Genomic DNA, 25,673 nt, shown 5'->3' with positions numbered 1-25,673 from the left:
ATTAAAGCTTTAGAGCCCTGTTTATTCTTCTAAATACAGCTTTTTAAAATTCTAGATACATTTAGATTTAAAATGAGTTTTATGGTTAGTTCACAAGAATTTATTGTGTAATACGCTCTACACGAATACACTATGCTATCACAAAGAAGACCAGTAATTTGGTAACAGTGTCATTCATTTTTAAAAGTACAAATATATTATAAATTATAATTTAAAGCACAAATTTATTAAATGATAAAGTAGTTTACTTTCTCTGAATTATATAAACATAATATGAAACGGAACATTTAAAAGGAAAGGTTCTTAACAATAACAGAATTAAATTTTTAGAAGAATTAGGGCTTGGAATCGAAATTATGTTCATGGTTAATCATGATTTCCTCAGGTTTAGTTATGTGGTTACCATTGAATAATCTGAACACTATTAGTAGGTACAGATAGAGGAACCAGGAGTTCGTACATAGTCTGTCCTTCGTTAATTCCTCTGTTTAATAAGCATGAACTTTCTGGTGCGTTTCTTCTCAACTTTCTGACTTTGTGATCGCCCGTGGTCCATAAGTAACTCTCCATTCCCCAAGAGATAGGCAGGTTTGAGAGATAAAAGCAAAAACTCTACTTTGTTTTACCCTTTTCAGAATGATCAGGCATCACTCGAGAAAAAAATCTAGTAATTAGATATTTTGTGATTTGGTTGATCGTTGCCATTTCTGGTATGAAACCAATGCTAAGCTCTGGGTTACACTATATTTGAAGCAGAAAAAAAAAATCATTCTGTTTACCAATTTAACACTAAGGAGACTATCTTTCTATCAATTATGTCCCTGAAACAGGAAAAATATTTTCTTTCATTCAACCTATTGGACAACTTTAGGCAACTATCAAGTATGTAAACTAAGTGTTCATAGTGAAGGAAGAATTCATGTTAAACTTATAAAATCAAGCTTTATATCAAACTAATTAAACTTAAAATGAAGTTATAAAACATTTATATGATAAAGTTCCATGTAAAACTGGTATTTATGTGAGGATTCCTAAGAGGACAAAATATTTTAAATAGTTTGAGTTTTTAATAGTATATTATTCCTAAAAAGTCAGCACTAATTTTCTATATTTTAAGTTGCATATTAAAACCCAAAACCTAATTCAAACTCCATTTCTGAAGGCAGTGACTTAAATGCAAGGAAATACAACAATCATGTAAAACATTTTATCTGTGCAGGTCAGGCTCACACCACGTTGATTAAATTAACCACAGAGAACGCTGGGAAGCCATGATGGTGAGAATCCACTCTGAAAACTGTTTGCAGGGACCAGGACAGTAGATGGTGCTATCTGACCATAAAAACTTTGAAGTGACTAAGCTGTTTGCATCAGATTTTAATAATCCCTGTTTCCAATGGTGATTATATGGGAATTTCTTGGCAATACTATCAATATCTCATACTCACTGCTCTGTGAAATTCGCAGTGCTGTTTTCTGGGCTCCAACAGGTGTAACCGGGCTGTTTTCAGCTGTGAGTTGCATGAGGTCATTGATGATGGCTTGCTTGTCAACTGATCCAGCAGGGGCGCCTGGCCTCGTGTCGGGGAAAAGCTGTGGTAATTGACTATTCTGCAAATCATCCAAAATCTCCTCCAAGTTGTCCAGCTCACTGCCAGGCTGCAGTTAACAAACAGAAGAGTTTATCCAGTCCCACTCTAGGAGTGGGCACCACAGGCCCGCTTGCAATTACAGCCCTGACTGGTATAAAGCACCATAGCCACATAAAAAAGGTGCAGATACACGCTGGCCTCAGGCCTAACCATTAATTGATCATCTTTAAACAAATTAAATTGACAAAGGACACATAACTTAACCTCTTGGTCCTCAATTTTGTCATCTGTAAAAAGAGATACGACTGAATTGGAAAAAAAGCTCTCTTCCAGCACTGTGATTCATTGGCAACTTATCAGTTCCCCTTTATTTTATGCTAATAATTCAATTGCTCATGAGTATGTATATTTCTAGTTAACCACAAGTATACTATGACTTACAGTCCAGGTCTAGGTTTTGTGGTTAGCTCTCTTTATGAAATAACAAGAGTAACAAAAAACTGGTAGAAAATATGATCCAAATTTACACTAAAGCAGTGTTTAATAAATGGCGCTTTCCTTTTAGAACTTTTTTTTTTAAGAGCAGGTGGTAAAACGCAAAATAAGGTTGAAGTAACCATGAATAGCTAAGCATTGCCTTTTCACTTTGAGTGGTGTTTTTCTCCTGCTTGCACTTTCAGTTTCGAATGACACTGGCTTTCTCAGTCACTCATCAGTTTAAATGACAAAATGTAGGGAAGCAGGATAAAAACAGGTTGTACCCCAGACATAGCACCTACCAACCTGAGACTTCATAGAAGCCATAAAAATGTTTTTTAGGGCTTTCCTTTTATTAAAATAATTTCATTTCAATTATCAACATTAAAATATAAAGTAAATATCACCACTATTTTATACCTAGTACTATTCTTCCAGAAAGGTCAACGGATTTTATATTTTTTTAAGCAGAACCTATCTATGTGCCAAGTATTTAAAATCAGACAGTGCCAACCACATAAGAAAATGGCAGTGCCAACCACAAGAAAATGGCTAAGTTAAATGCTGGGATTACTTTCTAGTGAAGAAAGTTGTAAGAATGACTTTCTTGATGTGTAGGTGGAAAAACATAAGTTAGGCAATTTCCCCAAAGTCACTGAATGGACTTTGAATCCTGGTCCGTGACTAACCCTTTCATCTTCACTGGCAATGCAAACGAAATCATTATATGAGCAGAAGGGCTTAGGGTTTTATCCTACATACAATTCCTAGTCCCCATGTAGAGTTTGGATTTGCTAAGGTTTTTGCATTTTGTGGCAAATGTAGTTATCTCTATGGGAAGTCTTTTTACTGGACATTTCTCAAGTTAGGAAGGATAAACTGAAGTGACATTTCATTTGATTCAGTGTTCAATCGACTAGCTTAGCAATAACTTAGAACACTGTTTTCCAGGGAATTCCTAATGCGTTGTTAGAGCAATTACAAGACCATTTTCTAGTTAGGTTAGCCACCCATTTCCAACAAAATACAGAAACATCAAATGTGGCAGAGAGATGCCCTAGGTGAGGGTTAGGGTCCAAAGTTAGCAACCTACAGTACAGACAGACACAATGATCCTTAAAACTCCTGAGGAAGGTACCTCACTGTGTATCTATCCCCTCCAAGGGCGACATGGCCAGTTTTTCCTCCCGAGAGGAAGCACATTACTGTGTTTTTCGCTCAGCCCTGAAGGACATAGTTTATGCAGGGGCCAGGCTGCATTTAAAAGCCTGTAGCTACAATTTCATAGTATTAGAGGCACAAGGGAACCAAAACGCAGTGAACTCTTGTCCCGCACCTCACGACCACTTGCCTAGGGCACCTATTCAACGGCTGAATGTAGGCAGCGCTGCTCGCACTACTTACATAACTATTTTATGGCCAACTCTTCTTTTCTGAATGCATACGGGGACTTTGTGGAAGTCCAGAGACATGTAAAGCAACTCCATTGCAAATCTCTCTTTATCACGTTTTGGCTGAATACGTAAGGCATAAACATCAAAATAAACATGTATTGCTCTCCAAGGACAGAGTCTTTACTATAGTAAAGGACAGTCAACCTGATGAATTCCTTTCACCACATAATCTAAAAAACTTCCCCAGGATCAACTAAGTTTCTCATAGAAATGCCTATAATTGCTATTCATTCCTCAGAAAAACGATTCATAAAAATGTGTGATATCCTTATGGTTGTGTCACGAAAATAGCTAGAGGTAAGAAAGAGGCTCGAAGAAGCTGTGAAGTGCCTCACTGTCTGCCTCTGCCTCGTGTGGACCATTTTAGAACGTGACCCTTGAAGCTCACTGTTTGGGGGGAGTGAGGAAGGGTAGCTGTTTTAAGTTGCTTCTTGAGAAAGCGTTGCAGATTGCCTTGGATGAGAAGTATCCAGAATAAATAGGTTCGCATAAACCATCATAAAAATAAAGTACATTTTCCTCAGGGAATGCTCTTACATTTGCCCCCAAACCCCAACACGTGTAAAAGATTTGACAATATCGATGAACACCACTTTAGGTTTAGACTCCTATCACTCCTTTTTACCTTTAGTCGTTCCATGCCAATAAAATTATACTTTAAGCCATCTCAAACAGAAAAATAAATATTGCAGTTTCAAAGAGTTCTGACAGGATTCATGTTTCTTCCTTTGTAATCTACTCTTGTGTCTAATATAATGAGTTTAAAAGAAGTCTAACGTTTCATGTGTGTATATATATATATATATGTTTAAAATAGATTTGGATGCTTTAAATCTGTTTATTGTTTTTTTTCTTATTTCAAATAATTAGAAATTAAAAAATCCGTTATTTTCATGTGTAAAAACTGATTTTCAAAATATAATCTTTGCCATTTTAAGAGTTGACCAAACTAACTGTAGATCAGTCTGGGTCTGACAAGTGACTAAACACTGATATGTCTTGAGAGAGCCATGCAGGAACTTACTGGCATTAGATTCAAAAGAAATAGGTTCTTTGGAGACTCCTAAGTAGGGCACTGCTTGAATTCATGCAGTTTCCAATCAGAAAAAGGCATTATGACAATTTCCCCACTAGAGATATTACTGCTTTGCTTGGGCTTATTCTGTCAATTTCTGGAGTATACATTTAACATTAATCTAATTGTCTTACATTTACTTCAAATGTTCTTCAAGGAGATGAAATTCAGAATGTCTATACCCCTTTGGGCTTAGCAATCAAATTTGACAAATATGCCATTTTCTTCTGCAGTCATATAAGTTCAAGGCATGCGTTTGATCACGTTACGTTTCTGATCAAACATCCCCCCCACCCCAAATTTTTGTCAGCTTTAATTCTCATCCAAAGTTCTAGTCCCTCTCCACTTTGTTAGGCATGATTTCTTCACAAGACAAAAAGATTAATGCCTTCCTTTAAAACGCTTTGCCAAGATACTTCAAAGTTTTGCTTAGGCATCTATTCCAATGCTCAAATTAGCCACATCAATTGGAATAGTTAGTTTAAACTATTTCAGGCAGAAAATGAGTCAAGAAGATTTTTATACAAGTTCTACAAAATGAAAATTGAACTTGATTTCTTTCCTTTTTCTGGTTTTATGAAACTTTCATGTGACAAATCTACTTGTTCTCTGAAGCAAATGTAAAGAGCACATGCATGTTAATAACGTAAGTATCCTAATAAATTACAAATCATTTTTTCAAAATTTTTCTAAAAAAGTGTAATTTTCCATTTGCCCCACATGAAATTATTAAAAAATGGTCATACAATTTACCACATTTGGAGGGAAATACTACCAGTGTAAAATATGGTTTGCCTTTCTAATGGAGCCAAATAACAAGAAGAAATTCCTTTTAGACTATTTCTAAATAGCCTCATCATAAGTAGCCCAGGCGCATTAGAAACAACGTAAGTATCATTTGGTTAGGTATCAACAGGCTCTACTGTGTAAATAACTATATAACTTAAAAGTTGGTAAACATATTGGAAATTTTGCTGTCACTGTTTCCTGTTGGTTACGTAATGCTGTAGAAACGAATGTTGTTTAAATACTCTACCCAGTAAAGAATGCTATTTTAGGTATAATAGCGCCATCGAAATACTTCCTGTCCATAATAAGTTAGTGATAGGTTAAACACACACTCAGTTAATGGCTCCTTTCTGAATCAAAACAGCAAGACAGTTAACTGTACTTCAGGCTCGCTGTCTTACTAAATAAAAAACTTGTAGTCCCTTGAAATCAAAGAAAAGTCTTCAATAAATGTGCACAGCAGTTAATGGGAAATACAAGTAATCTGTATTTGGGAATAGTGAAGGGAGCAGGAAGAGAAAGAATCACTGTTTTTTTCTTAAAGTCATTCTAACTTTGATCTAAATTTAGGTAATGCATACTTCCTGTGGTAACTTTTCTTTTCAAGCTGCAATGTTTTTGATGTTAAAATTGCTCTGAAGCAGTATGTTTTGGTGGAGTTTTAAATGGGAATGCATGGAGGATGACACACAGACTGGGTTTCATTACGAAAAAAACAGTGTGTGAGTGTGTGTACGTACACACACACAATGCTCTCTGGTTTGCCAAACACTAACAGATTTGTGCTGACTACGCTCTGGGCTTTCTGTTCCCCAGGTGGGACAATTTTGATTAGAAAAATGTTTCTCCTCAACACAATTAGAAACTGTAAGTGACTCAAGGACTTTTTAAAAAACTTCTCTTTTAGACAGTTTCTTGTCTGAAGTTGGTGTAATCATGTATCTAAATATAGAAATGCCAGTGTCCCCCTTCCCTGGCTGTCTAAGTCCCTAGGGCTTCAGGCCTGGGATAGAAACAAATTGTGTTTATGGAGAGAGGGGCCAACTACTTAGCCATCAAACTAAGGGGGACCTCCTGAGTCACCATCTTGCCTCTAGCACGTGTCAGGACACTTGAGTGACAGTATCTGTGCCTGCCACCCTGAACTGCCATTAGCTCTGTATACTCTAATCTAGTAAACTTCAAAAGATGGAAACATTTACAGTTGTCCATGTAGTTTTACACTACACTTTATCCAGGATATTGCTTTTCACTTTTTGCTGAGGCCTCCGTTTCCCCCATCTGATGAGTTTTACAACATTACAGAATAGCTGTTATATAGAATTTTGCCCTGATAGCTACGTTTAAAGATGAATTACTAAAGATATTAATATAATTAGGCCATTTCCCTTGGGAATAGCACAAAGGCTTGAAAATCGTATCTGCCTTGTAGGAATGGTAGCGGCTGTCAAGACATCCAAGTGGAAGAAATAAAGGAAGCTAAGTGCTTAGATCCCGGGACAAAGTCCAGCTATACGAGCACGTGTGGCCTGGGCTTTCCTGATGACTGCTTTCAACCCCAGACCGGCCTCTGGTTCAGCCTCTGCTTACTCAGCAGAGTTCGCGGCTACAGCTAGGGGTGCTACTCTCTTCTCCTCCCCATCCACACCTAGTCCCTGAAGACACTGATGCATGTAAGATCCACTTACAAACCGAATTTCAAGGACGAATTAGCGAGCCATTTTAAGGAGGCCTACAGAGCCTTTTCTCTTCTTAACCAATCACGTCTTAAAAGACGTGAAGTCCAGGGCAGAGCTCAGGGATGAGAGGAAGGTTGATTGTGCAGGGTGAGGTCTTGGATCATTAACCTGGCCAGTCACCAACTCCCCAGGAAACACCTTACCTTAGGCCAAGCCATTGTGTGACTAGTAACTCATTTTTTAAATAAAATAAAATACTAAATGGTTTATATTTTCCTTGTGATATCATTATTTCCTTAGAATATTATCAAGACTGATTTTGAGTATCACTTCAGCTGTCCTGGATTTTTCCAGGGAATTAAATCTTCAGATAAGAACAACAGATATTAATACAACCCATCATTTCAGTTTTGCATTTATATATGATGGCTCAGACAAAGGAGCGGTCAAGTTTAACACCAAGTTAAACTTGACCTCTCCCTTCTGACTTGCCATTGCCCCTTAAGTACTTTTTTTTATACCGACTGTGTAAGAAATTCTTTAGCATGAATCAGAGTTTTGGTTGAGAATAAGGAGAGGTATGACGATCTTCATTACGTTTGAAAACCAGTCAAACTCTGATCTTAAAAAGAGAAAAAGGTAAATAAGAAATAATTTAATTAAGTCTGTCCTGAGGAAGCCCAAGTGATTATCTCAAATTTCAGCATCTTCCATTAACAGGGGTCAGACCAGCTGGCCTGCGGGCCGGCTCCGATCCACCACCTGTTTGCATATGGCCCCTGAGCTAAGAATGGATTTACATTTATAATAATTGAAAAAAATGAAAAGAAGAGGATTTTGCGACATGCGAAAATTGTGTAACAGTCAAACATCAGGGCCTATAAGTAAAATTGACTGTAACACAGCATTTATTTTCATAGAGTTTGTGGCTGTTTTCACACTGCATTGGCAGAATCGAATAGCTGTGCCAGAGACTGCATGGCCTGCGAAGCCTAAAATATTTATCATTTGGCCCTTTACCAAAACAAACAAAAAAGGCAGCCGACCCCTACCCTGTAAGAATGTCACCCTTTACAGGACAGAGTATTCAGAACATGCAGCTTCCGTGGGAATGAACTCTGTTTCAAAGGAAGCACAACAAAAGACAAGACTTATTTTTATCTAATCACCTGAGGCCTCCAAATGCCTCTGCGGAGAGAATCCTTGATGGACATGGGTCGGTATACCCGGGAGAACACATTACACACTTACCTGGTCACTAGGCTCAAAGCTCATCTCCTCCTTCTCTGTTTTCATAGCTATTAATTTTGTGTTAGTGGCTGGGTCTGTCTTACTGTCCAGTCGCTCAAGTTTGGGGGTTATTTCTGGTAAACCGAGATCTTTACTATCGTCTTTATCCAGCAAGTAGCGCAGTAGTGCATTCTCTTTCTTCTTGGGGCTCACTGGCTCTTGTTTAATGGTCACCTCGGAACCGGGAGCTGTGCTGCTGGCGTCCTGGCTCAGCTCTTTGCCCGTGGCCTCTGCTGTTAACTTAGCCAGGTCCACGGGGGAGCTGCTGTCCTGCAGGAGTCTGTGCAAAATCTTATGCTTCTCCTTGAGCGAGGCTCCATGTGTTGACCCAGAACCAGGCAAGCTACCCGCGGAGTCCTTGTTTGCGTCTGACAAAGAGCTGGATAAGGGCGAAGGCTCCATCTGGTCGGATTTGGTGGTCAACAGCTGGAGGAGTTTGGTCTGTCCTTTGCTGTCATGCAGTCTGTTCTGTCCGTCAGATCGCTCACTGCTCACGCCCTGGGGCATGTTGGAGTCATTTGTTTCCTTTTGCTCTCCAGGATGGCAGCTGCTCTCTGCTTGTCCAGTTGTACCTTCAGATGGCTCCCCATAAAGTCCAAAACAGTCTTTGGAGTCTAAGCTCCCCATCTTGCTGAGTGGGGGGGGATTCATATTAACTGGGGAGTTTTGCAAGTTGCCCATTTTTAAGTCCGGCGAAGCCAACGATGACCCCAATGAGACCCCGTGGCCCTCGCTGAGTGCCTGAAGGGCATTGAGGGAACTGTTGGTGTAGCTATGGCTATTTCCTGTGCTGCTGCACACTCCCACGGGGGAATGCAAGCTTCCTGCAGGGGAAAACTGACTGGGTGGGATTCGCGGGCTTCCAGCCACTCCAGGGCTCATGCGGTGCCTTGGTGAAAGCATGGAGTTGGGCTGTCCTGGGTTCATGCCAGGGCTGCTCTGGGAGGGACTGTTCATTTTGAGTGCATAGTTACTACCCTGAGGAGTGGTTGCTTGCATGCTTGACACGTGGTTCAGTCCCCCAGAACCAAACCTGCCCATGGGCATGCCCATTTGCTCCTTTGGGCCATTTATGGGAAAATTCATATTGCTACCAAGGGTCATGTCCTGACCTGGGTTCCCACTGCACATGGCCTGATGGGCAGGGCTGCCAGAGCTAATGGGATTCAATGGCTTCCCCATCACTTGTCCAGTCAGATCCGGATTCATTACACACACATTCTGCTCTCTGTATAATGAGGAAGGAAATGTAAGATAAAAGGAAAAACACTTAACAAGTTGTTATTAATTTTAAAAAATGAAATGGCCTCTTTTATCTAAAAGACCAAGCTACATTTAAAGGAAAGATAATACTTTAATGAAACAATCTGCAATTACGGACAAGACTGAACATGTTTACTTTTGGACCAAGAGGGATATTTTTCAGTCAACTCATTAAGATGTCTGCAGTTTTACAGAGGGAGTGTGTTTAAATTTGACTACTACCATATTGAAATTGTAGTTATTGGACATGACATTAGAGGGGTTCCAATTACATAATGTATCTCTTTCATTAAATGGTACAGTATCATGAATAACTGAGAGCTTGAATCGTCAAAAGAAATGACCCAAACAAGCAGAGTTGTCTTCAATCATCTGCCAGAGATTACAATTCTGAACGACAGACACATCTGTATTAGTTGGCTCAAGATGGACAGCAAACTTAGGGGGAAAAACTTGCCCATAAGAATTAGAAACTCTGCATGTTTCAAAGCCACGAGTTACCCAAACTATTTAAAACTAGATCACTTTAATAGATCCCCCCGTCAAAGCAAGAGCCTCCAAAACAAACAGAGGGAGGGAACCTCAGAGTGACCTTTTGTGTTCTGATCCCCCAACTCCTAAACAACTCCAATCCACTCCCTTACTAATGAGTAAAAGGCAGGCTTTCTGATCCAGATGATTTTCCAAACCCGATGAGCTTTAATTTATAGCTTTGGCAGTCACTCGTGAGTTACCAAATGTGTTCACGAACCCAAGCAAAACAGGTTTCACAAATTGTCAAACATCAGCTTTCAGTTAGAGGGGGTGAAATCTGGCATATCTGTAATCATTTTCAAATTGTTTCAGTTTGAGGTCAGATTTATTAACAGCTGGCAAACAGGGCTGCCTGATATTTTTTATTCCAAAATAAGAAAGTAAATAATTGAGCAATGTAATAAAAGAATGCTCTTTACTCAGAGCAACTTTATATATCTTCTGATAGCACCTCATCGAGTTTTACATAGCACATACACAAATATTTATATAACTTGAAATGTAGTCATTTTCCCAAATTTGTGCTCTCAAACATTACGGTTCATGACATTTATTTTAAAATCAACATTTAGTTGTCTTTACTTTCATTCTTATGGAAATGTTTACTACTCTTCAATTTAAAGTCTAATGTCAAGAAGTTAATTTAACCCTGAGAATAAAAATCTGAAATATTCCTTCTAAAAGCGCGCATATTTGAAAGTTTAGATGAAAACACAGGAGCAGAAACCATGCGAGGTGGCTTCTATATCCCTGCTGCCTGCACCACCCCTGGGAACTGGTCAATTTTCCTTCCCTGAGGTTAAGAGTCAGCCTGTCAGAGCAGTTAGTGCGAGCCTGTGTTTGTCCAGCTGGGTTTGAAAATTCACTAGTGCTCAGGCTAAAATTCAAAGTATAGACCTACTGAGCCGGTGTCATGAGTTGTTAAGCCTACAGTTCCTAGCAATTTAATTTTATATTTTACATCTTTGGGGTTAACCAACAGAAATGTCTACCAAATCTGGCAAGCTCTAGGAAGACTGGGTGCTTTTGCACCATCTCCTTTGAACTTGGGAAAGAAGATGATCTCGCAGAACTCAGCTTACCTGTGCAGCATATGTAAAGATATGACAAGCTGAGGCTCATTAGTAGTCTGAGAACGGATGAGTTTGCTCTTCGTTTGCGCAGCAACCAGCGTGCCGTCGGACAAGGAAAAACGATAGATTTGACTGAATGCCAATCCTTGTCGCAGCACTGCCGGCAAGTAAGGAAACAGAATGCGTGTTTAGGAAACACATCAGTGGGTGGGACAAGACATAATAACAGTAATAAACTTCATTAAGTTTGATGTTTTCCGACCAGCAGTTGAAAAGAGTTATAAGCAATATTTCATGATGTTAAAAAACATTGCACACGTTTAAAAAGTACATTTATTTTTCACTCAAAATACCAATAAATTCAATATATTGATTTTTTTTAATGAAGCTCAGACCCTCAAACTATGTTCTTTAAAAAATCTTCAGCACCATGGCAAAACAGAGGGCAAACAATTTATTGGCTCAAAATAAGCTTTACAATGACTTGTTTAAAATATTAGAAAACAATGTATAAATGTGATACCTTTAAAGTGTACAATTTGCCTTTAATTTCCCTTTAATTTAATACAAATATAAAGTAAAATTGATGATAGTAAATATATTCCCTGAATATTCATCTCAAAGTTACGTACTGTTCAATTCATCATCTCACATTACTATTCCCCAATTCTGTTTCTTACTGTGTAAGAAGCATTATTTCTGTGGATAGGACAAGAGGAAGTAAAAGATAAATAATCAGAAGAATCTTTTCAGAGAAAAAAAGGCTAAATAGAAAACTGAAACAATAAAAGTACAAATCTTAGTGACATGGAATTGGTTTAGTTTCTGGATAAAGAACCAGGTGTTTCCATTTTCAATAGCAGAAAATATAACACAAGTCAACTAGGTTAAAATAATTTTTCTTAAAACGAAAGTTTATCATGATTTATCTTTTAAAATAACTCTATTTTAAAACTGTCAAATACTGCGTATTAAGAAAGAGCATTTTGACTTAGACAAAAACTGCCATGTAATTTAGTTACCTCCTAAACCATTTTAAGAAGACTACCATGTTTTTACCACATAATCCTCAGCACAAATTTTGTGGGTTGAATTGCTAGCCCCAAAGTGACCAAGCACATTCACTCTTCCACAAAAATGGTGAGAGAGAGTCGCTGACACACAACGTGGATTCTGATTTCTCGGTAAAATTTCATTGTGAGCACTTCCCCAAAGAAACTCGGTGCAGTTTCAGTTACATGCAGTATTTAGGTCTTCTTTCTGGCCTCTACATTTGCATGAGTTCCTCTCAAGTGGCAGTATTGGAAACGAGTATGTGTCTCTTGTACAATAAATATGTTTCGAAAAGGAGGCATAAATACCCTTTTTATAATAGGACTCATATTTTCAATGGCTTTTAATTTCAGAATTTTACCTGAACTTGGATGTGATCCCTTAAGACTTTCCATTTCCATTTGGTCTCCACCAAACGTCTTTACTAAGTATATCTGTGTAAGCATCCACCTGAACACGCGTAGGAAGGCCCTCCATTTCAACAAAGCCTTCCAGAACATTGTTCTTCAATGCAAATGATGACCCTGGATCTTACCTATTTCATACATTTAATACATTTCATATATTTTGGTGTTTCCTTTCACCAAATCGTCCTATCTGATTAACCCTAGCATTGTGCCTGGTACATCTGCCTAAAACCCTTTTGTAAGGAATCAGGAAGCCACAGAATTAAATGCGGGGCATTGCTACTTAGGGCTCAAGGACACTGAACACATTTGCTCATGGTGATTTCTTGTTTTTTGTTGTTACTATTTTTATTTTAAACCAGATCTAGTGAGATGGCAGGTTAAATATTGATTTCTATCAAATGTAGCATCTTCATTTCCTCTTATTCTTTCCAACATAAAGAAAAATGCAGGAAGACACAAGTTGTTGGATTATCTGATTATTTTTAAGAAATAATGATAAATAAGATGAAGGAAAAAAAATAAGGGAGAGAGGAGAGAGGTCATTTGCTACGATGTGTACTTTTTCATAAGCGATCCTAAAAGCATAGAGTTTAAACATATAAACACTGCTGGTAAAACGCCAAGGCCACAGATGCATATTCAATGGAAGACGACAAACTAAAACTCTGTGTTCAATGATGAGTTAGAATTTTTCTCTGCAAAAATGCAGACAATTTGTCAGATTGAGTTCCGAGGCACGTGGCCCTGCCCCAAGTCCATGGCAGGCTGCGGGGCACTAAGTGCCCAGGAATGGAGAATCAAAAGGCCAGGAGAAGGAGAAAGGGTCTTCTTTCCTCACTTAGTACATGCTAAGGAAAGGAATTTAACAAAAGAGCAGAATGCACTAGAGAAGAAGTGATGGTGTGGAAAGAACTTTGGGGGCGGCACAGCAGGGTGACCCTCAGGATGGGTCTCAGATTAACCCCCAGCGCTGACACCTACTATTATAACTGAATACTCAGGAGCCAGTCTGCTCACCTGTGTCGGCCACCCATCGATAGCACGAGCGTCACAACACCTGCACCACTGAGACAACCACAGAGGGACAATGTCAGACAGGACCAGATGCTCAACAAGGGCGGCTTAACTCTGAAATATGACTCTGTGAAGTCCTGGGTTTAGTTCCAGTAGTCCTATTAATTGTGGAACCCAGACATGTCACTTCGTCTCTTTGGCCCTTCCAGAAACATCTAGGCAGCGTTCAATGGTCATCATCGGGAAGGAGGGCTTGAGATCCCACTGTCTGTCACCTCAATCAAAAATTCACTGGCCTTTGCAAATTTCATTTCATTCTTATTTCCAGATCGTCCTTATGATTCAGGCAATTATTTCTTTTGTTATGAGATGGTGACTTATTAAGTTGTCTTATACATCTGGAAGCCTTAGGATCCAAGAAAAAGACCTCTTTCCCTTTCCTTTCATCAGCCTGCGAAATTCTCAACTCCAAGTCTATTTCCCTCATCACATTGTTGGTCCTACAGGGTCTCCTATGAAATCTGCTCTAGGGCGGCAACATGTTCCAGGCGAGGTGATGCGAGGACACCCGAACACAAAAAGGAACCAGCCCCGAGTCCCTCCCTGAGGTGAACCTTCGGGTATCACTGCTTCAGAGAAGGCTCCCACAGGAAGCAGTGATTTAGCAAAACATTCTCGAGCGCCGCGTACCTTCGTGGTGATGCCTCTTGGCGTAGGACACAGACTCCCCCTCGTGCTGGGCGTGAAACTTCTGGATGCACCTCCGCACCAGGTCCTCCCAGCCCGGCTTCATCGCGGCGCGCATGGTGCTGGTGTCCAGCGACGTGATCTTGCCTAGGAAATAACAGCAGGCATTACACCCCCATACCGACCCATTCTTCAGGGCAGTGATTACGTTTTAAAACGATAACCACTTTTTTGTTTACAGTAGGTAGCCCAGGTCCGTGGATAAAAAGGGGCGAGTGACGGTGAGAAGTGCGTGCCCCTCCCGCCCTGTGGAGCCCCCGGGGTCCTCACTGCTCCCGGCTTCTCCCAGAGCCCGTGCGATCACAAACACGAGCTATTCTACAACGATTTCTTTGGAAAGAAAATTTACCTTGGAGATCTTGGCGAGTAGTAAAACTTTCTGATGAGGGAAGAACCGGCCTTTCCTTCATGGGAACTCTTCTTGCCACACAAATCAAGCAGGACTGTAAATCTTTAATTGCAGACATTTATGGTTATCATATTAGGCTCTTTCAGTGATTCAAACAAACTCAAGTGTATTTATGAGAGCACAGCCTTGTATATCACAACGGAGAGAGTGACAAAACACTATGTACCTCTGCTTTTCACTGGCTTTATTCTGTCCACCGAAGTGGGAAGCAGCAGGGGAGAGGGAGGGGCGTGAGGTGTGGGACCAGCTGGGGTTGCTGAGGACACACAGCTGAAGCCACACGATGCATGTGACAAAAACATATCCACCATACTAGCATTGGCAACCTGCAACCCCCTCCCCAACATGGAAAAGAACGGGGTCCTTTCTTATCAAATGGCTAATACTAACAACTGGCTGAATTCATGATAAAGTACAAATATGATGAACCCCCAATCTGACATTCTGCTTTGTCAAGGGTGCTGCTTGCATATCAAATTCACAATACAGGGACACTAGGTATACCTTCTACCCAACTATGTAAATACCCCTACAATGGCAACGTGCGATTTAAAACAAAGAATTTAAACTAAATCTAGACTCAGAGTCCGAGAATAAATCCTAGAAAATGCAGCATGTGCCCGGTTGCGACTCGCGGTCAGGGCTAGTTTCTCACATCCCCGATGCCAAGCATTTGTTCCTCACCCCACTTAAAACTGTTTTATGCATCTGTGTTCACTTCTGGAGCACAGGGAAATGTTTTATTCATCTTTGTAACATGGAGAACACATTGCGTAGCCCCTCCAATTTAAAAAGTGCTGGGTAAAAAAAGGTTGTTAAAAATAGTCTCTTCCTATCTTAAGTCACTGATTTCTAATCATTCACCTTTAAATTTGGGAAAAGAATGTCTTTAACTATATCCAATAAGAGCAGGTATCACAAAATTAAATGTAATCCTCATCCTCAACGTAATAAAAGCTAAATTTTTGAGCATTTACGATGAGATAGACATCTTTCTAGCTGCTTTTATAGGCTATCAATTCATTTAATCCTCTTAATTTTAGAGGTAGATACTAGCATTATTTCCAATTAGAGGAGAAAACCAAAGCATGAAGTTCCAGTAAGCCAGTATCACACAAAACTTTGGTGAATGGGATTTGAACCTGCGCACACCATGGCTCAGAAACCCTACACTAAACTGTGCTAACATCCAGAATCAGATTTTAAATGTCCAAACAAGTTTAAATATACAGCACCCAAACAAAAATTAGCTGAGCTATACCTTTTTTTAAATACTGCTTTAGGATATTATATAGATGGAGACTGAGCAGCACTGTTGTATAAAAGTGAATAAAATCACTTGACATTCCATACCCACGTAAAAACTTAATTTTGAAAAACTATGTATCATGTATGACAGCTCTATTATTTCCTTTCCAATAAAATTTAAATGAAAAATTACTTACATATTTTTTAAAAGGATTAAATAACTACTATTTAATGCCAATCACGGTTCAGGCATAGTCACGTAATCTTGATTACATTCTGACACTGCTACTGGATAATAAAGTGATGTTTGGAGAGCTCAAGGAGCTTGCCCAGAGCCAGAGCTGGTAAGTGGCTGAATGAGGCGCTGGCCTGTCTGATTATAAAGCCCACGACGCTGCCGTTCACCAGTGGTCCTTAGCTCTCCCCCTTCTGCCACGCAGGCAGAATGCACTCTGCAGCACTGTCTCATGTTACAGACTGACACTCAGCTGAGAAGTGCTTGGTTGGAGGGTGGAGGGGTGGACACTACATCAGCACTTCTTTAAGGGGAAGAGCCTGAGAGCTTCTAGTACAAAACCCCCTCCATTCCCTACTCCCACCTCTCTTTAGTATCCCTGTGTTACACTGTATCGGGGACCCAGCACCTGTGGATAAACTACATGGGATCCATTCATCCCTTGAAAGTACAGTTCACCCTTGAACAACACAGGTTTGAACTGCACGGGTCCAACTTGTACGCGGATTTTTTTTTCCAATGAATATGTACAGTACTGTAAATTTTTTTCTTCCTCATGATTCTCTTAACAACATTTTCTCTCCTCTAGCATACTTTATTGTGAGAATAATACATATAACTTATAAAATATGTGTTAATTGACTGCGTATGTTATTGATGAGGCTTCCGGTCAACAGTAGGCTAGTAGTAGTTCAGTTTTTGGGGAGTCAAAAGATAAATGTGGATTTTCGACTGTACAGGGGTCAGCACCCCTAACTTCCGAGTTGCTCAAGGTGAGCTGTTATGAAAACTGCTGTTGGAACCATGTGCACTTCTCTGGGGCTATGGGTCATGGCTCGCCGCAGATAATCACAGGAGCTTACGCTGGCTGAGAGGTTCACTAACAGCTGCTCTCCTAGGGCACCCACTAGCCACAAGGGGCTGTTTAAGTGTCAATTTAATAAAATAGAAAATTCGGTCTCCCAATTGCATTATTGATATTTCAGATGGTCAGCAGTCAGAGGTAGCCAGTGGCTGCTGCATCGTACACTGAAGATATATAACATCACCATTATCGCAGAAAATTCTATCGGATAGCGCTGTTTTAAAGATTTAAAAATAAAATTAAATTTATCATAGAAACTGTTAAGTATGTGAAAAGAACAACAACAGAAAAACCCTGCCTCTCAATTTTTCTGGCCACTAATTTTAGATTATCAAGTGTGAAAGTAGCAGCGCAAGAATAAATACACAGATATATAAAATATCCTCGAGATTTTGCCCTACCTTCTCCTTCTTCTTTGATGGACTTTGGTTGCGAGACAGCAAAGCACTGCATAGTTTCATATTTCTGATGTGTTTCCTGGTGATCATGACCTTCCTCTTCGGAATCAGGTAAAGGCTTTACCAGCATCCGACAATTGAACGTGTGGCTGTTCCGCCTGGGAGGTTCTCCAGACCAAGATCCCCCGTTCACTGAGTAAGGCAAGAGTAATCGGAAATGATAAAGAAACTAACATCAGACTCACTCTTGCCAAATCATCAAAATGACATAGGAAACATTTTTATTTTATATAATGTTTATACTTTTCTACACAATTTCATAATCTTAGAGGGGAAAAAACTGTTGGGTTAATGTTTCAACAACATGGGAAAATCCTTGGGATTTTCAAAATGTTTTTTCACTCTTTACCCTGACTCCTTTCCTTCAAGTTCAGACCTTGATTACTTATTACTAGAATACTATAGTTCTCTATTTTTCGGGTTTTCCTAACTTTGATTTCTTGGAAATTTAGTTCAATCTAGTTGCATTCCAGTTTTAGATGTTACCCTCTACTCAAAAATCTGTACGTGGCACTTACTATAGATGCATTAAATTATTTAAAAGGATTTGGATGATGTTGTCAGGAGTACTAACGGCATTCAAACTGATAAATCAGAATCTCACTAACCAGCCCCAGGCTCTCATCTAACAAGGTGTTTCCCATTGGCCAGCACCCTGCCCCATCCTTTTCCATATCCAGTCCCACATGGATATCTCTGTTCCTACTACTCTATGGAAAATGTCAGTCGGCCTCCATGGCTCCCATCCAAATGTACTCCTGCTCTAAGGCTGAGGTCTTCAACACACTTAACCAACCACTGTGGGTAGGCAACACTACCTCCTCTTAAAGGTTTTTCTTTTCTAAAATTTTACAGAAATTTTAGTGTATATTCTGCAACGTGGCTGTTGCTGAATTACTCTAGTGTAGTCTTTTTTGTTTTGTGCCCATATCCTCAATAAGACTGAAAAATCCTTGAGGATATACGATTAATATCATTTATTTCTTTTCAAGTGAAAAACCACTTCACATCTCTTCTATTTTAGCAGCAATACTTAGAAATGTGTATATTTAAGATAAGAAAGGGGTAATGCAAGAAAGGAAAGACATACTTTTTTTTGGGAAATTCATTAGCAAAACCAATGAGATAAATAAAGAATGACTAATTTTGATAATCAAAGGGTATTTATCGATCACCAAATCAAAGTCCTTATTCCACAGAGAAGAAAACTGACATCCAAAGAAATGTCCAACTACTCAAAGAGCTGGAATCAGAACTAATCCTAATTCTCATTTTGACATTCTTTTCTTTACTGTTCCTTATGTGTTATCTAAAAAATATGAAGACCAATAGGGCAACGAAAGACGGGATCAAAAAATGGACCATTCACAAGATAGGCTCATATACTCTCAAAAGGTACTAGTTGGAAAACACGTAATGGGACATCTAGGTGTTAATGGTGAGCGCCAGGCTAACCCCACAGCCACTGGGCTGCAGAGGAATAAAAAAGGAAACAAACCCTAGAAAGAAAAAAGAAACAGCAAGTTAACTACAAGAAACTATTTTAGAATAACAGAAGGAACCAGAGGTAACTTTATAAGCCTGTGCAGACATTTGGGGAATTTATTTCACCATCAGCTTACAAGCTTATTTATGAAATGGACACTACATAATCAGTTGAATAAGTAATTCCAAAGTATAAAAAAGTACAATATAAAGTAAGGCTCCTTAGACAAATGAGTTAATAATAGTGAATTAATAAGTATAGGTAGGTTGAGAAAGCCGTAAAATTATTGAAGAGATCTGAAAATATGAGCTACTTGAAATAAGAAATCGCACTTTCTTCATTTACTGGAGAACAGAACAGAAGACCCTCACACAAGTATTCGGGTGTGTTGTATTACTGTGGCAGTCACTTTGAGCAAAGGGTTGGCACATCAAGGAAAGGCCAGCCATAATAGACCATGAAAGGACTTCTTCCTATTTACTGTGGTAGCAATAAGACCAGCACATATTAACAGTCTGAAGAAAAAGAACAGAAATGCCAACAACTCAGGACTTGACTCTATTTTCAACTAAAATATGCACCTCTTTTTATCTGTGAAGATGTTCTCAGCATCATCAGTTTAAGTGAGAATATTAAAAAAAGAACCACTTAGTAAGTGGGAACAGCCACACTAAAGTGGGCCCATGCTGCGAACCACCCACTTTAAACTATGGCCCCGAATCATCACGAACACTTGCGGACAGCGTCTCAAACATTGGATGGAGAAGGCAGGAATCTGACACGGGGAGGCTGGGTAAGGAGGCGGCATCTGATGGAGGGAGACGCCTGCAGAGCCACCGAGGAGAGCCTATTTAGGGCTCCTGGGCTGAGCGCGTCGGAACCTCTACACACCACTTGTCCTGTAACGTTTTAGTTTTCGAATGATGTATACTCCCATATACATCCTTTTTTCCCAAATGTGTTGAATCGTAAACTTCTCATGACCTTCTACTTACTAGACAGTCATGGAGAAAAAGGACAGAACAGAGTCGGCTGGCACTGGACAGAGTGGGAGGCAATTTGACACTTTCTTAAAAAAACAGCAACAAAACCAACCCCGTGAAAAGAGTTGCCATGAGTACTTTCATTCTGAATTATTTTCATGTACTTTAAATATAGGGATCAAAACGATCATTCAACCAAGATCAATATCCTTTTAGCCATGCTTCTAAGCTTAAATATCAAGCATCTCTATGTCCCCAATTGACATAATGTGGATCTAATTTTATCCCCCTCCAACCAAGACAATGTGTGTACTGGGGGAGGGGGAGGGAGTGAGGAGAGACCCAGCAGACAATCCTTTACCTATGGACTTTGGCAGCAGGTTTTTGACAAATTCAGTGTGGTCCCCAACATGCAGGATGCTGTATACACTTTTGTTCATCAGCTCCTCTTGGTTATACCTTAGGTACTGTGTCACATTCTCAGAAACAAACACTACGTTGCCTTCCAGGTTCACTACAAAGAAGAACCCATCAAGGGCCTAAAGGAAAAGGCACAAACTGTGTTAGAAAAGGTACGACATAAAACCACATGCAATTGTTAAGAAGGGAATGATTCCTTTAAAGGAAACATGTAATTCACAGATGGATGGAAAAGCGAGCTCTCTCACTTTTCTCCTCCTTTTCAGAAACAATTAACACATTTTCTCTTAGTGAAATTACTCCATCTTAGAAAGTGGGAGAGAGCCTAGATCAGGGTTTCTTGTCACAAACTAAATGACAAACACTAACTCTGTTAAATTATCAGGAGGTAATTATTGCGCAAAAGTGTACAGGCATTTATTTGTCTGTATTTTCAAAATGAGATCGATGTACTTACTCCACGGGATGAAGAGCAACTCCCATGCTGCCAGCCCCACAGAAAGTAATGCGGTCAAGTTCCTTATGTAATACAGTGGGAGGAAGGGCTCGTTGATGATTTTCCCTCCGTTTAAGGACACATCCCAAGGAAAAAAACCCTCAAATTTTACTACCTTTGAAGCTGCCGGGGTTTAAAGGAAAAGAATCACAGATGATCTCGGACCTTTAAAGAATCATCAATTCTTTACTGTTTGGTGTACGTGGGGAAAGGGCCTGGGACTGTCTCTCTGATATGACCTGCTAGTCTTCACTGGGACCTCACGTTTAGACGTGGTCAGCACTGTTCCGACACTCGAGCTTTTGAAAAGGACTCGAGGTTCGGTTTATAACAGTGAGCACTGGAAAGTTAACTACGTAATTGTGCCTTTCTAGAATACTTGTTCTCTAGATTGTCAAGATGCAGGCTCCTAAAGCACCTAAAGCATTTTCCCTGTAATGGGTACAAAGCCTCACTCTTCCTTGGCATTCCACTCTAGATTAGGGAAGGACATGAAGAGTCTAAGGGTCATTTCAGGAAATAAAGAGAATAATAATGGCGACTGAGCATGTTTACTGTGCCTTAAACACATTGTGTCATTTTAATATTTATAACTCTGGAAGGAATTTATAGAGGAGGAAGAAATTGAGGCTCAAAGAGACTAAGTGAATTGCCCAAGATCTTGCAACTAGTCAGTGGCAGCGCTGGAATGTGAATCCAGGTGGACCTGATTCCAGAGGTCACGCTTGCAGTTACCGGGCAGCTGGTTCTGCTCCAGTATTTACCCCAGTCCCTTTTGCTATCATGTTTGCCTTGGCGATGCAAAGATTGGAGTTCAGTGAGTTTCTCTTCATTACTCCTCCTTTCCCTTTTTGATCCTTGCTTGTCAGAGGGCACTGTTTTATAGATCAGATGAGTGAATAGGGACCAGAAAAGCCTTGGTATTGACCAGGCATATCTGGAAACAGGACCACCTGGTCTATCCAGTTTACGCCACATTTCTCCACGCTATGTATTTACGCCTGTTTTTAACATGACTGTTACACATACATGCTGGTATAACTATGTGTATAGATGAGGTATAAAGTGTTTAGTTTTTCCCTAGTGTGTTTTTCTTTAAGTTATTATTTAACAGGCTCCTTTTTTGTGAGCTCTCTTTGGGTATCTTTCCAATTTTATCTTCATCACAAAACTACTGTGTCCCCGCAAATGAGACCTCACTGGAAAATAAGTCCTAGCATGATTTTTCAGGATGACATCCCCTGAACATAAGTGCTATTGCGTCTTTTGCAGCAAAAATTAACATAAGACCCGGTCTTATTTTCGGGAAAATATGGTAAGTATTCTCTCAAATACAACTGACCATAACCCACCAGTGAAAAGCTCCCTCCCCCCTTTACCCTCTAGAAAAACCCAACACCACCACTTGGTTTTAAGTTTTTCTTAAATATTTTGTCAGGTTTCCCCAATGGTATAAGCAATATGCTGGGTAGAGCAAGACTATATGTAAATTGCCTTTCGTAATAGGTTGGCACCAACCCTTGAAAACCTTGTGAATATGTGCTTGAACGTGTGTATCTGTGAGGGGGACAGGAAGTCTGTCAGTTAATTAGTTATGTACCGAGTGTCTTTCTAAGCTCACCGCTTTAGATACACATTCAACAGGGATTTTCATAAGTATATTATGTATAGTTCCCTTTTGAAAGTGCATGTAGCTTCCTACTGTTTTTGTACCCTGGTAAAAAGACTGATTTGTGGCATAATATAACTGAAAGATCAAATTGTTTCATCTCATAAAACTGTTTGTGTTTTTTTAAAGCTCACTATGATATGCTCTGATGAAAAAAGCTGACATTTGGTTTTGTTGCCTAGCAACCACTATGCTATGATGTAAGCATGAGTGTGCATCTATGCCTAGGAACAGCTCGACGAGAACAAGTTTTCTGTGTTTAAATTATTACATGTAAACAGAGATAAAGATTTAAATTCAAACCTCAAGTCACCAGAGTCAAGCATTACCTCTCTCACGTATTTAGCACGAAAGTCCTGATATACTGGGACTTGCTCAATGCACTGAATTCTCAGGAGACTGTTACGAAACAGCAAAAATGTTGGTTTGATTTTCTGAGATAAGGCCCACTGACATCTAGCAATCTGATTTCTACAATTAATGAACTTGCTCTCAGAGGGTTTGAGTCACAGCCTTGTGGTTACTCTAAGCATTTCCTTTTAGAAGCCCTGCAAGTTTTCCCAGGAATCTTCCACCCTACTTAAATTCCCCTCCCACCCCATACAGGGAATAAACATCGACATATGAAAATTTACTAAATGCAATAATTTAGATTACTATAATTTTCAAGTCAATTTTGTTTGTAATTCAAAACCTTTTTCACAGGAAGTTATCTACTTTCTCCCATCTAATTCTAAACAGTCCACCTAGTTCAGAGTTTTCTTATCTGCTTCTGAGAACCAAGCGGGAAGTAGCATTCTCTGGCCTTCTACTGCCTGTTGACTCTGGAAAATCAGGTTAAGTGTGTTTTTGCTTTTCCCCTGAAGACTGTAGTTGGATGCTTTCAAGCCAGTGATTCAAGAGAAATAAGCAAGGGTCAACATGGATCATTTAGAGTCTTTTGGCAGCAGGTCCAGCCCCAGGGAATGAATTTTGTCATTTCTAAATATTAATACAAAGACTGGGTCAGACAATCTTTATATTTTTTTCTGTGTCTCCCAACCCCCGCCTACCTTTTGATTACATGGTAGATTTTCACAGAATTAAAATTTCTAAAAATAAAAATCATCTTATGTACCAACAGAAGAAAAGGGGTGATTATTGGTTACCTTTGCTTTAAAAAGCTTAATTTCTTCTATACGCGTGGCTGCTGCAGCACGCTAAGTGATTCTGCAGTGACAGTGCTGCAAAGCTTCTGGCCATGCGGTACTTTTCAATCTCATCATATCACCAGCAGACTAAATTATCCCGAGAACTGACATAATTTATGTCTCAGGGCTCCTCTGCTTCTTGTTATATATTCACTGATTTTTTTTTCCCCCTCATCTTACATAGCCTACATCTTGAATTTTAATTTTGAAACAGGTACAGCAAAGCACTAGGTGTTTAATACTTTACTAGTTAATAAAATAGGAAAGCTGGACTTTACAAATTCTAGACAGCAGTCTGGTCATAAAATTTCCTCAAGTTAATAAAGAACAGGCAAGTTAAGACCAATCATTACACTTGTGATGCTTATCTTAAAAAGTTCTGCCTATTACTTCCAATTTTCATCTTTATGAGATAAACTAGCTTGAAGATGAATAAGTAAAAAGCATAAACCTCTTTTTGGTCCTCAAAGTTTAACCTGTATATATAGGCATATGTGTATGGCATATATAAAAATCGAAGAATTTGGGGAAAATTTCAAATTAAAATATATCGCAGAATTTAACAGGTCTTGTGAACATGATTTTCCAAAATGAACGCTCCACTGGCAGTTAAAGCCTGTCAATGTATATTCTTATCTAGTTAATTTCATTCTATGTGATGCATTTGAAACGTATCTATGCTGCAATCAGGAGCCAGAAGACAGACACATATTAATAAACTCAAGAGGTGAGCAGGTTTTCAATCTTAAGAGTGAAAATTAACTGTGGGTTAGCCTCCAATTACATTCACCTGAAAGTGAATTTAATAACACGAAGACCAACAACACTAAAACACAGAACCAGAACGCGGTGCGCTAACCTCAAGCATCATGGGCCCCAGCGCGTCCTTGTCGATGACACCCTGCCCTGTAGACGACACATCTGACTTCTGCACTTCATCTATGTTGGCCGCTGCTGCTTTCTCTGCAACAAACACAAGTGTGAGTTAAATGGCAATGCTATTTCAAGGACAGAGTGACACGGACACATTTTTATTGTCATGACTTCTAAAATCTCTGGTGGGAACAGGTATGGCTATAAAAAAGTTAGCGGACATCCCGACTGCCACCGAACGGGAGAAACTGCTGGAAGCGGGAGCCAGAACGTTAACTTTTCACCTCCAGAACCTGTGGCTCAGATCCCCTCTCACGCTGCTGATAAAATGAGTTCAGTGGTTTTATGCTAGTCTCTGACAAGCGTTTCTTCTAGATTATGAAACCCCTATGTATAGGGCACAATTACTTTCCACTCAAGAGATTCCTTAACCTAGGAGACCAGAGGGTCTGCTGCTGAGAATTTGGCAGCATAATCAGAGATACAGCCACACACATCGAAGGCAGGAACAGAAAGGACTCCCAACCTGCCAGGGCCGCTCCCGCGTGACACTAGCGACCGCCTTGACTTCTGTATTGTCCCACTTCTTGTCACAGTCTCATTTAAAGTAACCGGGAAGATTTGGTCCCTGTCTTGCTGAAGGGGCTTAACGATCTAAGGCAGCGAGTAGAGGCGCCCTGTCAGGCACCCAGGGAGTTTCAATGGACACCCTTTTATCTGGTACAGAGACGCATAGTTATGTGCTCCTGGGTTACGATGTGTGCGGCAGCTCTCAGGCCCACAGGCCCTGTAAACACTCCATCATGGAAAACTACTGTAGAAGAAATGGATGCATATTTATTGATATATGTAAACTAGTTGTTTCAACAATATCAAAAAAGTTTAAAGCCT

At 39.7% G+C, this 25,673-nt stretch overlaps 1 protein-coding gene across 7 annotated transcripts in view; it reads right to left on the bottom strand.

Annotated features, from left to right (window-relative positions):
- The window catches only part of NCOA2 (nuclear receptor coactivator 2), a 255,430-nt gene that overhangs the window by 30,806 nt on the left and 198,951 nt on the right, over positions 1–25,673 (bottom strand). For 6 of the 7 annotated variants that reach the window (XM_033125744.1, XM_033125740.1, XM_033125745.1 and 3 more), the window contains exons 5-12: positions 24,769–24,872; positions 20,496–20,673; positions 17,609–17,797; positions 14,800–14,901; positions 14,394–14,537; positions 11,236–11,383; positions 8,318–9,584; positions 1,449–1,659 (exon numbers count right to left, since the gene is read on the bottom strand). In XM_033125744.1, coding sequence (XP_032981635.1) covers positions 1,449–1,659; positions 8,318–9,584; positions 11,236–11,383; positions 14,394–14,537; positions 14,800–14,901; positions 17,609–17,797; positions 20,496–20,673; positions 24,769–24,872 — 2,343 coding nt within the window. Of the gene's footprint in view, positions 1–1,448; positions 1,660–8,317; positions 9,585–11,235; positions 11,384–14,393; positions 14,538–14,799; positions 14,902–17,608; positions 17,798–20,495; positions 20,674–24,768; positions 24,873–25,673 lie in introns of those variants that run through there. The other variant, XM_033125746.1, reaches the window with a different exon arrangement.

Source organism: Rhinolophus ferrumequinum, chromosome 14 (genome assembly GCF_004115265.2).
Source record: "Rhinolophus ferrumequinum isolate MPI-CBG mRhiFer1 chromosome 14, mRhiFer1_v1.p, whole genome shotgun sequence".
NCBI lineage: Eukaryota > Metazoa > Chordata > Mammalia > Chiroptera > Rhinolophidae > Rhinolophus > Rhinolophus ferrumequinum.
The sequence above is the reverse complement of the archived record's forward strand: the minus strand, read 5'-3'. Positions and strand labels throughout refer to the sequence as shown.